We start from the raw sequence: 14,971 nt of genomic DNA, 5'->3' as shown, positions 1-14,971 counted from the left end.
TACAGTATTTAGTTTTATTTTACAGTCCTTTTAATCTAGACAATATATTTAAATTCTAAATAATGAAATTATAAATAGTAAGAATTTATCTATCTGAATAAAGGAATGATGTAGCGGTTCAGATATGGTTAAGTTGTTTATTTTGTACTCTTAGCTATAACCAAGCATAAGGTTTAAACTACTTTTCAGCTTTCAGAAAAAAAAGATAGAACGCATAAACAATGGAACCTGTTTCACTTGATCCCACTCAAAAATCAAGATAGGTGATGTGAACAACAAGCAAGGCTTTTGTGTGCATGGACATGAAAGAAAATGTGCACATAACCTTGTGTATGTTATGTATGTGTGTCTTGCTGACAATCAGGAGATGAAGATAAACATCTGGTGGGTTCAGGGTCTAGTGCTATGGCCATCAGTTGGTTGCCAGGACTTCTGTTTTGTGAGGACATTTCAATGGGAGCAGCTGAGCCAATGCTAATGCCCAGGCCTGACGAGGAGGTGCTGCTGAGACATAAAGATGTTAAAATGTTCACAATGCTTATCAACATCTTTAACAGACATCCGGTTCTAATGATTCTGAATGAATTTATTACTACTTGTTAAATATCCTCACAACGCACACATGCACACCTTTCACAGTCTAAGTTACAGAGGCTCTTGTGCTCGTCCTCCAGAGGAAAGTGTGTGTCATATACATAGCAATGAATAGCCTCAGCCACAGTGTAACTAGTCTGGCCCTGTACACATGCCTCAATGTTGGCAATGCTCAGTTGGGACTGCAGGAACAAGTGCAAATGACTGTCTGACAACAGAAGGGGCATCGTCAGCACTCTATAAAAACAAACAAACAAACAAACAAACAAACAAATTAATTTCAAACCTTTGATTTCAAACCACAATGGTGAAGCACATAATGTAATTAGAACATGTACTGTAATGTATCTTCACACATACCCAGCAAAGTAATACACATGCTTAGGTACAAGACAGAACAATTAAATATCTACCCCTTGGACATTCAAATACAATTTGTGGCACTAAGGTTACATAAACCTCCTCGCAAACTAATGTCCAGAACACAACTGAACCGAGAAAACAGTTCTGTTTTAATGCTTAATACTTGATTAAAAATTGTTTGAATGATTTGTTTATGGCTGCGTGTTTTACGTGACCAATTTTCACTTATGCAATGGATGTGCACAAAATAGAGGTATGGACATACTTTTACTCAAGTCCACCCTCACAGAAAGTTTGTCATGAACATTTCTATTAAGTATCCAAAATTTGATGCAGACTATAATACAGTAAATAACTTATTACTATTAGGACAGTCTTAGATTTAGAAAGTAAAGCTAAAGGCCCTTAATGTAATCATTCCACTGAATACAGTTTAGGGCTGTGAATTCTAAAGTGTGCCATGCTTCCTACAGTGTTATACACATATATCTAACATACACTGAGGTGGAAAAAGGTTTAATTCTTAAAAACAATCCCTGCAGATTTTCTTTTACTTGTACCTAATCAAAAATAATGTTGTCTGTATATTGCATTTCACTTTATCTCCCATGTGGTAGGTTGTCCACAGGTCACTAATAAAAAGCAGTGATATTTGTGTGTCACCAGTGTGAATACTTATGGACCTGCTACAGAATTTACAGGCTCTTGATCCATAAGTATTGAACAAGTTGCTGTAGAGAGACAGACATTTGACTGGAATGTTAAATGTAGTGAAGATTACAAGAGAAATGAGAAAAGATGAGAAATAAGACATAATAGTTGTTGACACACATACGCTTCCAGAAATTTCTGCAGTCCCTCTATACGCCGTGCCACCCACAACGGATTGCTGAGGCTGAAGAAAGGGTTAGCGGGAGGAAGTTTTGGCAACTGACTGAAGACACAAAGAAACAGCATAAATACAGTATGTGGAAGGGATGTGCATAAAATACAGCATTTTTGTGGCATCTGTTTGTGAAAATCCTTTTGTGTTGAATTTCTAGAAATCTGAGCTGAATATGAAAAAAACAAGTAGAAAACATAAAAGACATTTACTGATCGTATATCTGATTCACAAAATTAGTAGATGGGAGAGAAAAAGAGACATTACTTCTCTTCACCGGCAGATACTTGTGAAAATCCCTGTGCATATAATCTCACATTCACTACTCATACATATCCGATTGCGTCCCACTGAATCATGCTTTTATGGACAGTGTTCTGAATACACCCTATGGTCAGTCACATGACCCCCCACCCCCACCCCGGTGCAAGTCCAGATGGCATCAGCTCCAGGCTCCTTAAGTCCTGTGCAGATCAGCTATGAGGGATAGTGGAGTACTAACATCCTGCATAGGTCTGGTGCTCAAAACATCATACCCCAAGGAACTGAACAGTTACAGACTCATGGCACTGAGGTTCCAGCTGATATAGACCTCTTTAAGGTCTATAATTTTAACTTTAAGGTCTTTAATACATTTACACACTAATTGGGAGCACTGTGAGAATCATGTTTTTAATAAAGGCTGTGCTTCTGTGAGACAATATGGAGTGGACAGATGAAGCCAAAATGTGTCCAAACGACGGAGACTGCGTTTTTCTTTGGTACAAGCTGCTATTATTGCTCCATGCTCGACATGTCGGCAGAATAACATAATGTAACGGAGCGGGGTCACGTGACTCCACACGTGGTAGTGTTTTTAATGGGAAAGTAATCGAAATAATTTGGAAAAATTTGATCGATTATAGGTTCTGAATGTCGATTTTGATTACTTTTCGATTAATTGCCCAGCCGTACAGGATACTCTAGGGTTTACTCACACAAGAAGAGCATTGTCCTTCAATCTTTGACGTAGCCACACAAACTCACTGTATCGCCTTCTCACACAAGAAGTCTTTTTCTGGAAACACATGCTATTGGTCTACACACAAGAAACAGAACATAAAAAATACACTGCTTAGACAGACATCAGTAAAGAACCATTAAAGAGCCTTAAGTATTTTCAGAAATGAGATTAATCTGATAGCTGTGAATAGCAGGGCAATATTTATTCAGTTAAAACAATTCGTGACTTCATACAGTAGCTCAATGCCCAAAGCTCATACTGTACAATTCACAAAGTAGCATGTCTAAACATTAATGGTATTATCTACTATGTATTGACATGTTTTGTTTTTTACAGAAATATTTGGTGTAACTACCAATTTTCTGCTACAATGTGTACTGTTTTCTAAGTGTTAGTGTTAGGAAAATCATTTTTAATGTCCACCTCATGTTACTGTGACAGTTGGAAGAGATGGAAATTTACCGTCTTGAAAAACAGTTTTGTAACAGAAGTGTTTAGCAAATCATTGTGTGCTCACAAATGTCATAATTATCTGTGGCTGGGAGCAAAAGTGGCTTTCAGCCATATTTGGTTGCTTCTTTAATTCCTGATGCCATGGGTTAGGGTTAGGGTTAGAGTTAGAAGTCTGTAAAATATGAGAAGCACAGGCAAGCACAGTCTAACAGGGACGCTAACCATCTAATATTAGCTAGCTAATAAATATACAGGTTTTGTTCTTGTGGAAAGGGCTGGTCTGCTTTGACTAAGGGCTTTTTACACCTGGTCACTTCATGTGTTTTCTCTGATCCGATAGCTATCTGATTTGTTAAAACTGTTCCGTTTACATTAGACCACATAAATGCGTCTTGGCGAATCTATCTTGAAGATCTATCCGATCTTTCTACTCCCGCCCAAAATGCTAATATATTTTACCTCATTTCCGGGGTAATTGAAATGGAACACGCTTTGGTGTGTGCGGTTTTCAAAAAGAAGACACGTTTATGCTACAAAAAACAGCGTTAACTGTTTGCTGCATTTTCGCTGGAGGCAGCAGCGCATTTTAAGACCCGACGAGACGCCTGGGTGAAAGATCACCTGAGAGTGACGTACTTCCGTTTGGGAGGAGTATAGCGCTGACGTATGTGGCTTGAACAACCACATTCATTTACACCTGTCCAGTTTCATCTGAAATGCGTCCCAGACCACCTCCTGAAGGGGTTTGTACCATCAGATTTATATCCGTCTCCAAAACATTTCTGAGGGCATTTAGACCTGGTCTTTTTACCATCAGATAGCTACCGGATCACAGAAACGCATGAAGTGACCAGGTGTAAAAAGCCCTTAAGAGAGTGTTTGGCTCACACAAGGCAAGTGTAATTGTATTTACTCTTCACAGAGTTTCATCATCTCTAAGGCTCTAGTTGTTTACCAGGTAACTTAAACATAAATGGGCTGTTAAATTTGGTCTTATTGCCCCATCCCCATTTTCTTCTAGGATTTTCTTCGGACTTATAGAGGCTAAATTGGGATATAGCAGGTGGTGGACCTCTGATAGTGCTTGGAATGAGTTCATAATTTCGATTAGATCTCACACCAAATGGGCCATTTTTAAATATATATTTCGACAAAATTTTACATAATTAAAAATCTCATGCCAGCACAGCGTCCCTACCTCAGGGAAGGTAGGCAGGGACAGGTACACGACGACAATAGGGATATACTGATTAGAATAACTTGAAAGGTTTATTAAAGTTTGCAATAGAATACTGTTTGTGCTTAAAATATTTCAGTTTAAAGGTTATTATGCTGCTAAGACTGAGACTATGTAAAAGTCTAGACACCCTGACTTTGGATTTAAGTTCATATTACAAATATGTAAGTTATATAAGTTAAGTAGCTGATTGGCTAATAAGTCTGCACAAGAAATAGAAATCCTGCTCTGTTATTATCCAAAGTATTCTTGTACATTCCAGTTTCATTAGGGATGTCTGTAAGTAAAAATTCTTTTCAGTTATTTTAATTTGTCCATGAAAAGTTTTAGGTTAATTAATTTGACATATTATGAGGTACTTTAGGATGTCTTAGAGAAAAAAGAAAAAAAGAAAAAAGTCTAAGAAAAAAATATTCAGTTAAATGTTATTTAGTGCTTTACACAATGTCCAATCACATGAAAGTCTGCATCTTCACAATAGGTGTGGATGCTTATGTGGGTGGAGTTTATATAGATGGGTGATGATTAGCCTTACATGAAGACAGATCTCGTAGTCGATACGTGTGTGCCAGAAATCCTCTTTGTGAAACTGGGGATCCCGTACCCATACACTTACAAATTCCTGTAACACATTTAGAGAATAAATAACAGAATTCTGTGTGTTTGGTCCTGGAATGGCCAATTTAAACCCCAGAGCTTAATCCCATTGAGATCAAGTGGGCTGACTGTAAGGGGTTGTACATGCAAAAATCACACAGATGAAAACTTTCCTCAGACTGATGTCAAAAACTGGTAGATGGCAAGAGTCCTCTGTTAGAAGATGCATTTTTGTAAATATCTTTTGTTTAAGGAGTAAAACAAGGTTAATATTTGTTGTTTACCTGTAATTAAATTACTTTCTTTTTCAGAGGAAAAAAAACAGATCAATATGTGAACCTTTATTGATAAAGAACTTAATATTTAATGAGGGTGTCCTAATTTTTTCACACGACGGTGTGTATATATTTTTATGCTTTCTATATATTAGCAACCATTTTAATATATCTTCTCAAGGGACAATACTATAGACATGAAATTTGGTCAATGGGCTGCTTGTATAGCAGTACAGATTTACTGTCCTATAAAAATAACATACAGCCATCATTGTCAAAATAGCTGGCAACAAAAGTAAGTACACTTTAAGTGTTAACAGCTGTACATCATTTAACCATGCAAAGCCACTTGTAATATTCATCATGTTCATGTTTTTGTCTACTTGACAGGACCATACACATTTGTGTATCTTGTATTAGATCAGTTAAGGGGAAGTTGTGGCCTAATGGTTAAAGAGTTTGACTCCTAAGGATGTGGGTTCGAGTCTCGGGTCTGCCACGACTGAGGTGCCCTACCCCTATATATATAAATATATATCATATTATAGTGCTTTTGCTCCTTAAACTTCCCTGTAAACCTGTGGACTCGGCTGACCAGGACAAAGCACAACACATACCCTAGGACCCTGCAGATATTTTTTGTAATGAAAATGTTTCCTTATGAAGTCTCCTCCATAAGTATTTTTTTATCACTACCAAGGACAGGATTAGCAAATGCAAACAGCACAGAACACCAATATAACACACAACTTAATGCATACTTTGTTGTCACATAACAAGGTACTATTAATTCTTGATTACAGGTATTGGCTTTTAGGTATTGAGACCATAAATAATGGGTTAGAATTTACAACACAGAAATGAATTTTATTAATCCATAATTTATGTACATATTTTATGTCGAAATGTAAATTTCTACATTTATTATGCATTTGCAATGCAATGTAAATGCAATGTAGTACATTTGTTAAGCAAACTATTAGAGCTTAATATTCATGATATTGAGCTGTGAACATTGCAGTAAGACATTTCCAATTATTCCATGTTTGCACAGAACAGAATGAGTCCCTAGAGAATCCAACTATTCTGAGCATATTACCAAGCGTTCATCAGCCTGACTTACAACTGACAACTCTTCAAAACAAAGACACAAATTGTTGACCTAGTATAACAAAAAAAGAAGCATATTAAGAAACATATTAAAAATATAGTTCTTTAAGAACAGGAACATAGGAATAAAATATGATCTATTATAAAGACAAATTAAAACTCTACTTAGAAGAAATCAAGAAGTACCTTCTTAAAGAGACTGCCTACTGTATCTTGTCCTCCATTTCAGAGCCGTCACTGAAAAAGACAGAGAAATGCTACTTATAAAGAGAAAGAATGTAATTCAGCACTCAGCTCTAAGTTCACAACAAGCACCAAGTTTTTAATGAGAACTGGGAACATATTAAAGAGGATTAGACATTAAGCTCTTAATACATCAGTGTGGTCAGAAAAGCTGGGTGGTGATGCAATGGCAGGTTAGAGAAGGTCTCCCGATCCATGCTTATGGCTTTAATAAAATGTGTGCTATTTAAAATGTACTGTATATTCCAAAATTTAAGTCGAGGCCTATCAGTCAGGCATACGTTTGACAGTTCAGTATGAGTATTATATACAGCCATATGACAATATGAGAGCTGTAGAAATAACATACATTATTAATACACATTGAGGCATGCTAAAGATAAAAAATATATATACACAAGTTATAAGCATCAAGCATGAGAAAATGATCATATATTATATGATTACATATATAATTAGACTGCAGTTATTCCTGAACACAAATTCAGCAAATCAAATCTACAGTCAACTCTTCAAAGCAGGTTTCATTGAAATGTGAGGGCATGGTTTCTGGCACCACAAGACTGAGCTTGGCGAGAAGATTTTGCTTTCACTAAATTCTGCTAAATTCCAAATGCCATATGAATGCTCACTCACTCTCACTCATTTTCTACCACTTATCCGAACTACCTCGGGTCACGGGGAGCCTCAGACGTCTCTCAGACGTCATTGGGCATCAAGGCAGGATACACCCTGGATGGAGTGCCAACCCATCGCAGGGCACACACACTACGGACAATTTTCCAGAGATGCCAATCAACCTACCATGCATGACTTTGGACCAGGGGAGGAAACCGGAGTACCCGGAGGAAACCCCCGAGGCACGGGGAGAACATGCAAACTCCACACACACAAGGTGGAGGTGGGAATCGAACCCCAAACCCTGGAGGTGTGAGGCGAACGTGCTAACCACTAAGCCACCGTGCCCCCCCATATGAATGCTACTTTGGCATTTCTTAAACATCATATGACTAATCTGTTAATAACGCTCATATACAGCCAAATAAGTATCATTTGAAATGTTGAGTAATATTAGATCATTGCATGCATGGCAAACATTTCAATATTGCAATTCATTTGAAGGTTAAGTCAGCCTGAATGAAATTTGACTGATTAGTTATACCATAAAAAATCCTTTTGTTGCTTGGTGTTATTTTATGTGCTTGGTACTGTATGGGTTTGCTAAAGATGGTAAAAGTAGCAAAATTCCTAGTGGATGGATACTAGTATGTAATGTAGTGTGTTGTGCTGTAGTTAGCTTGTTGTTTTGGAATCGTGTATACCTTAATAAAGCTTAAAAAAGCATCATGACTGTGATGGCAAGAATAGTGATATCTTCTATATGAGGAAGAAAAAAACATGAATAATTGGATCTGCTAACTAAACCCAACTAGAATATTAAAGACTATGGTTAGTTATTAATGTTTATGTAATACATCAAATTTAAATGTTAATTTCTTTTTACAATAGTTAAATTATTGAGTAGTTGTTGTGTGGTTGAGATATAATGTTGTTACAAGGGTGGTGTTAGGTGGTTGCTATGGTATTTCAAGTGGTTGCCTGGCTGGAGTATCAGTATCATACAGTACATTTGTGTTTTTAGGTGGTGAAGTTTTTCCAGTTATTCGCTAGGTGGTTGCTAGGCGGTTGAATAGTAAGTGGCTTCTACCTAGAAGGCAGAAGAATCTGCATTTCTTCTGACAGATTTATGTAGAAAGTTTCTTTCTGATTCTAAGAGGTTTTAATTTGTTGTGTTGCTTGTGAAGAAAACCCATATGCAGTTCAATAATTTCTACTTGACTAATGGCTTTTTACAGGTTTTTGCACAGTGGGTAGAAATTCATATTGGTCACATTGGCTTAGATGTCATAATAACTTGTCAACGAAATTCAATGCAACGAAAATAACTGTACATGCTCTAATGATTCTCAGATCTATTACATGTAAACCAACAGCCAAAACTTGATTGGTGACAGATGTTTTTCTCTTTTTCAGAGAGAGAAAGGAAGAAAGATCCCAGCTCAGGTGCCTTAAATCCGAATAGTAAATCTACTCTAAATTCGATGCATCTTGTAGTTAGAAAGAGAATGGGTGTTCTTCATTTTTAGTGTGCAGTTCATTTTTTATTTTTAGTGTGCTTATTACATTTTTTTTTTTTTTGTGCTTTTTACATTTTTATTTTTAGTGTGCTTATTAAATTTGTATTATCAATGTATCTTTTTTGCATTTCTACATTTTTGCAATTCTAAATTAAAGACAAAAGATAACAGACAATGTATGGTCAGGCTCAGAGATACTGTAGCTGTCCCTCATAACAGAAATATATCACTAAGACAAGGCATTTCCAAGTGCCCAGAAAATGTTATGTTTGACCTGTCATTCAATTCAATTTTATATGTATCGAGATTTTAATATTAGGCATTATCACATTATCATTAATTTATCCCTAATGAGCAAGCCAAAGGCGATGACATCATGGACGATCTTATATGGTCAAAAAGTGCAAATATGCAGATAGGAAATTCATTAGAATGGTAACTTGAAGACTAACAGCTCTTCTCTGATGGAGACATTCAACTGCTCATGTATTGCAGATGCAAGTGAAACATTTCATTGGCCTGAAATTAAAGAACACATCATCTACCATGTGATCAATTACTTATGGAAGAGACAGGAAAAAAGCTGTACTCTCTTTTCTGGGAATGATTCCGTATTTCTCTTTGTGGTTGTCCTAGCACAAATGGACCCAGAAAACCACCCACCTGCATACATTATTTGTCAGTTTGACAATAAGATGGTTTAGATCCTACCTGTCTGATCGATACCATTTTGTAGATTTTAATGCCAGTTAAATCTGGAGTGCGGTCAGTTTTATTACCTCTGCTTTTCACAATACACACGCTTCTCTTGGGAAACATCATTTAAAGGCATGGGATAAGATTAGATTAGATCAGATTCGACTTTATTGTCATTACACAGGTACAAGTACAAGGCAACTACTGTTATGTTATATATTGTTATGCTGATGATACCCAGTTGACCCGTAATTTAAATTTTTATAAGACAGAAATACTACTTATCTGTCTGAAAACTAGTACACAGAAGCTCTTACTTCCATTTAGAGGGATGTACTGTAACTCCTAGCTCATCAGTGAAAGACCTGGGTGTTTATTATACAGTAACTTGTCTTTAAAATCATATCACCATATTACAAACACAGCCTTCTTCACCTTAGAAATATTGCCAAGCTGAGAAACATCCTGTCTGTATCTTATGCTGAGAAGCTAGTTCATGCTTTCATGACCTCTAGACTGGACTATTGTAATGCATTACTAGGTGGTTGTCCTGCATCTTTAATAAATAGGCTACAGTTAGTCCAAAATGCACCTACAGTTTGTATGTACTATGTGTTTTGAAGGAAAGCTTCAATTCTGACACCAGAATTTCAAAAATGTTTCACAAGCTTTGGCTGTATAGCATCATAGACTGATGGCTTAACATGTTCATTCGCCATCAAGCCATTGATCCAGACAGAGAAGGTGGTGTGTACTTTGATTTCAACGTTCCCTGAGAATATTCAGGTACTCCTGAGACAAAGATATGCAGTACATGTCCTCACAGCATCATCTGTAAGCATTGATGGAATCAAGAATAATCCATATGTGGCTGGATTATATGGTACAAGTCACATGGAATTTGTGTACTTTTGAAGGCCATATAAGCAAGGATACGTGAGAATGTTTTTTTATAATGTGCCAATTTTCAAAGAATGTGTTTTGAATTATATAAAGGAGACTAAGACATTTTTGATGAAGTGTCACTATGACTTCAGTAAACTAGCTCAATTATTTAACCTTTGTAAGGTAGCCCTGCCTTGCCCATCCTGACTCCTCTAAGGGGTTGAATGTGTGGTATGATAACCTCAGGTGCAAAACTGCAACAAGCGGGATGCTTGGAGGTATCCATACATTTTGAAAAAAGAAGAGGACAAAAGACTCTGAGAAACATAAAAAGACCCAAGAGGTTTGAAATGAATTTTTTGCCTAAAGTCCAAAAGGAAAGAGATGGTGGAAACATGAAACAACATCGTCCTAATGCTGCACTGATAGCTAAGAAATCAAATCAAATTTTATTTGTCACATACACACACATACAGAGTACAGACATGCAGTGAAATGCTTTTTAATGCGGTATTCAAGCATAAAAAGGAATGGAATTAAGGATAAAAATAAAACCAAAAGGAGATAGATAAATAAAGTATAAACTATATAAAAACTATATAAAATATGAAACTATATGTGAAATATATATGTATATACATAAATGCGTAAAGTGTCAGTCCAGAGTTAAAGTGACAGTCCAGAGTTAAAGTGACAGTCCAGAGTTAAAATGACAGTCCAGAGTTAAAGTGACAGTCCAGAGTTAAAGTGACAGTCCAGAGTTAAAGTGACAGTCCAGAGTTAAAGTGTCATAGTGCAAAAAAGGTTGTGCAGAAAAACAGTGAAGATGGAGAGAGAGGTCCAGTACTAGATCCTGGATGTTTCCTGGTTTAGACCCCGAATGGCCTGCGGGAGGAAGCTTCTCCTCATTCTCTCTGTGTTTGCGGAAGCATTTCCCTGAACGCAGCAAAGAAAAGAGTCCATTGTTGGGATGCTGAGATCTTTTACAATCTTCCTGGCCTTGGTCCTGCACCGCATGCTGTAGATGTCCTGCAGGTCAGGGAGCTCAGTGTGGATGGTACGTTCAGCTGACCGCACCACCCTCTGGAGCGCTCGTCTGTCCTGCATGGGGCCGTTCCCGAACCAGGTAGTGCTGCTACCCGTCAGGACGCTCTCAATGGTGCAGGTGTAGAAAGTCTTTAGCACCTGAGGGGGTAGTTTGAAGTCCCTTAAAGTCAGAGTGAGACAGTGAGAACAGATATTACCCAGCATCAGCGTTTAAAGCCTTTAAAGCAACTATGTTCACGAAAGTAAATGTAGTTCCTGCACTTTCCAAAAATAAATCTCGCAATGTTTTTGACTACATTATATACCTTACAGCGTTTATCGTTATATAGTGTTTAGCTTCTCCTAAACGCGCACCTTCACTTTCTTTCACGGACTGCCTCTCGTCAGTTCTGGACATTGTGGGCCGTGCCCTCAGAGCGCACCCTCGGATTATTCCTGTGTTTGCTTCAGGTATTTGTGTTTGCTCTGCCAAGTTTGTTTCTTATTAAACTTTGTTTGCTGCTACTTCGGCTTCCGCCTCCGTTTCCGCATAACAGAATAAAGGACCCCCGAAAGGGACACACAAACAGAAAAAAAAGAAAAAATCACGATGACTCTTTGGGGCTCGAGGAGTTCACACGGAGGTCCATTGGGCTCTCACAACGACTGGCGGCGTGTCCTCACACCCCTCCTCAGGTCACCGGTGCTTCCAGTCTCTCCTCCTCCCCTGATCCGGAACCGATGCAGCTGGGTTTGCAGAGGTTGTCCCGTAGGGAGAGGAATGGCCGCCTGACAGCTGTAATATGCCGGTATTGCGGGAGGCCAGGCCACTCCCTCTCGAGATGCCCCGCTCGCTCTTCACGTCCTGCGGTGAGTACAGTCAAGCTCCCAGCCGACATCTCGTCTCTATCCAAACTCACCATAACCCTCATAACCCCCGCTCTCTCTATCTCCGTGTGCACTCTAGTCGACTCCGGCTCAGCAGGGAACTTCATCTCTCAGGCCTGCCTCGACCGTGTACAGCTCCCCAGAGAGAGGAGCGCCCAGGACCTAGCAGTCCAAACCATCCAGGGGCGTCCACTGGGCTGGTGTTGGGTGAAGCACTGCGCACCGATCATCACGCTGCAGGTGGGGTTGTTTCATCAGGAGGAGATCCGATTCTTGGTGCTGGAGAGCTCCACTGTCAGCGTGATCCTAGGGAGGCCGTGGCTCCAACTACATGCCCCGAGGTGTTCCTGGACCCCTGCGACATCCTTGAGTGGAGCCCTCACTGTAAGGAGCACTGCCTCACACAGCTGCCGTCCAGAAACCACAGGGCCACTGTGGGTGCCACTCGGGTGGAGGAAGCCACAGCCCCCTCACGGGTACAGGTCCCAGAGTGCTACCAGGAGCTCCAGGATGTGTTTTGCTCACAGGCAGCCACTCGCCTCCCCCCTCACCGGCCCTGGGACTGCAGCATCGACCTGGTTCCTAACGCTAAGCTGCCCAAGGGTTGGGTGTATCCCCTGTCGGCTCCCGAACAACGTGCAATGGAGGAATATATCCAGCAGGCACTCCACCAGGGGTTTATCACACACTCCTCCCCGGCTGCCTCCAGCTTCTTCTTCGTAGGAAAGAAGGACGGCGGGCTTTGTCCCTGTATCGACTACAGGCAGCTGAACACTCAGGTTGTTCCTCTCCCTTACCCCCTCCCGCTGGTGCCGTCTGCGATGTAGGACCTAAGGGAGGCGAGGGTGTTCAGAAAGCTCGACCTCCGCAGCGCATACAACCTGGTGCGTATCAGGAAGGGAGACTAGTGGAAGACCGCCGGTTCATCAAGGGGTACAGCCAAATCACCACTCCCCTCATGTCTCTTCTCTGGGGGAAAGTGAAGACCCTGAGATGGACCCCGGAGGCCCAGGAGGCCTTTTCCGAGCTCCGCCAGCGCTTATGTCAGGCTCCTGTGCTGCGCCACCCGGATCCTCGGAAGCCGTTTCTGGTGGAGGTGGATGCATCCTCGACCGGCATCGGCGCCGCTCTCTCGCAGTGGTTAGGAACCCCTCGACGGCTACACCCCTGCGCCTTCTACTCTCACAAGCTCTCCGCCACTGAACGGAACTACGACATCGGCAACCGGGAGCTCCTGCCCATCAAACTGGCCCTAGAGGAGTGGAGACACTGGCTGGAGGGGGCCGAGCACCCATTTACGGTGGTCACCGACCACAAGAACCTGCAGTACCTGCGGGAGGGCCGGAGGCTCAATCCCAGACAGGCTCGCTGGGCCCTCTTTTTCACCCTGTTCCTCTTCCACATCACAGCCGGAGCACAAAACGGCAAGGCCGACACCCTCTCCCGGATGTTCGGACCCGAGGAGCCCAGTGACCCAGAACCCATCCTTCCCCCTGCACTCATTCTGGGTCCTATCCTCTGGGACCTTGACCAGGAGATCCGGGCGGCCATTCGCCAGGAGCCCGATCCAGAGGGCTGCCCTGAGGGACGTGTCTACGTCCCCACCCCCTGTCGGCGTGGGCTCATCCAGTCGGTTCACGAAGGACCAGGATCAGGCCACCCGGGGAGAAACGGACAGTCCAGCTCGTGCAGACCTGTTACTGGTGGCCCGGAATGGTCCAGGAGGTGACCCACTACGTCCGAGGCTGCCCCACCTGCGCCGTGTCGAAGGTTCCAGTGGGCAAGCTGAGGCCGCTTCCGGTGCCCCAACGTCCCTGGTCTCACTTGGGGGGTGGACTTCGTTACCGACCTGCCCCGGTCGGAGGGGAACACCTGTATCCTGGTGGCTGTGGATCAGTTCTCCAAGGCCTGCCACCTCGTGCCCTTGAAGGGCCTGCCAACTGCCCTCGAGACCGCGGAGACTCTCTTCCATCATGTCTTCCGAAACTTCGGCCTCCCGGAGGAGATCGTGTCGGATCGTGGGCCCCAGTTCACCTCAGGGGTCTGGCGGGCCTTCTTCCAGCTCCTGGGGGTTTCAGTGAACCTCTCGTCTGGCTATCACCCACAGTCCAATGGCCAGGCAGAGCGTAAGATCCAAGAGCTAAGCCGGTACCTCCAGACCTACTGCGGTTGGAGCCAGGAGGACTGGTGCCGTTTCCTGCCGTGGGCCGAGTACGCCCAAAACTCGCTCCGCCAAGACTCTATGGGCCTCACCCCCTTCCAGTGTGTGTTGGGATTCCAGCCTCCTCTGTTCCCGTGGTCCGACGAGCCGTGCGACATGCCCTCTGTGGACTACTGGTTCAGGGAGAGGCACAGGGTCTGGGAGTCGGCGCACACTCAGCTCCGCAGGGCCGGCCAGGAGACCCGCCGGCATGCCGACGCTCGGCGACTAGAGGAGCCGCGTTATCACCCAGGGGATCTGCTGTGGCTGTCCACGAGGGACCTCAGGCTGAAGTTACCCTGCCACAAGCTGAGCCCTCGGTTCATCGGGCCATTCAAGGTGGCCAGTCAGATCAGCGACGTGGCGTACCGGCTGGAGCT

At 42.0% G+C, this 14,971-nt stretch overlaps 1 protein-coding gene across 1 annotated transcript; it reads right to left on the bottom strand.

Annotated features, from left to right (window-relative positions):
• Positions 1-335: 335 nt before the first annotated feature.
• LOC132837621 (sorting nexin-10B-like) lies at positions 336-7,467 on the bottom strand. Its single transcript, XM_060857385.1, has 7 exons — positions 7,428-7,467; positions 6,702-6,733; positions 5,069-5,155; positions 2,818-2,918; positions 1,793-1,891; positions 631-831; positions 336-501 (listed from the first exon to the last, which is right to left on the bottom strand). Exons 1-7 carry the CDS (start codon positions 7,465-7,467, stop codon positions 336-338), a joined length of 726 nt encoding a protein of 241 aa, XP_060713368.1.
• Between the last annotated feature and the right edge of the window lie 7,504 nt (positions 7,468-14,971).

This window comes from Tachysurus vachellii, chromosome 21, assembly GCF_030014155.1.
Source record: "Tachysurus vachellii isolate PV-2020 chromosome 21, HZAU_Pvac_v1, whole genome shotgun sequence".
NCBI classification, from domain to species: Eukaryota; Metazoa; Chordata; class Actinopteri; order Siluriformes; family Bagridae; genus Tachysurus; species Tachysurus vachellii.
Note: the sequence above shows the minus strand (reverse complement) of the source record. Positions and strands in the feature narration are given on the sequence as shown.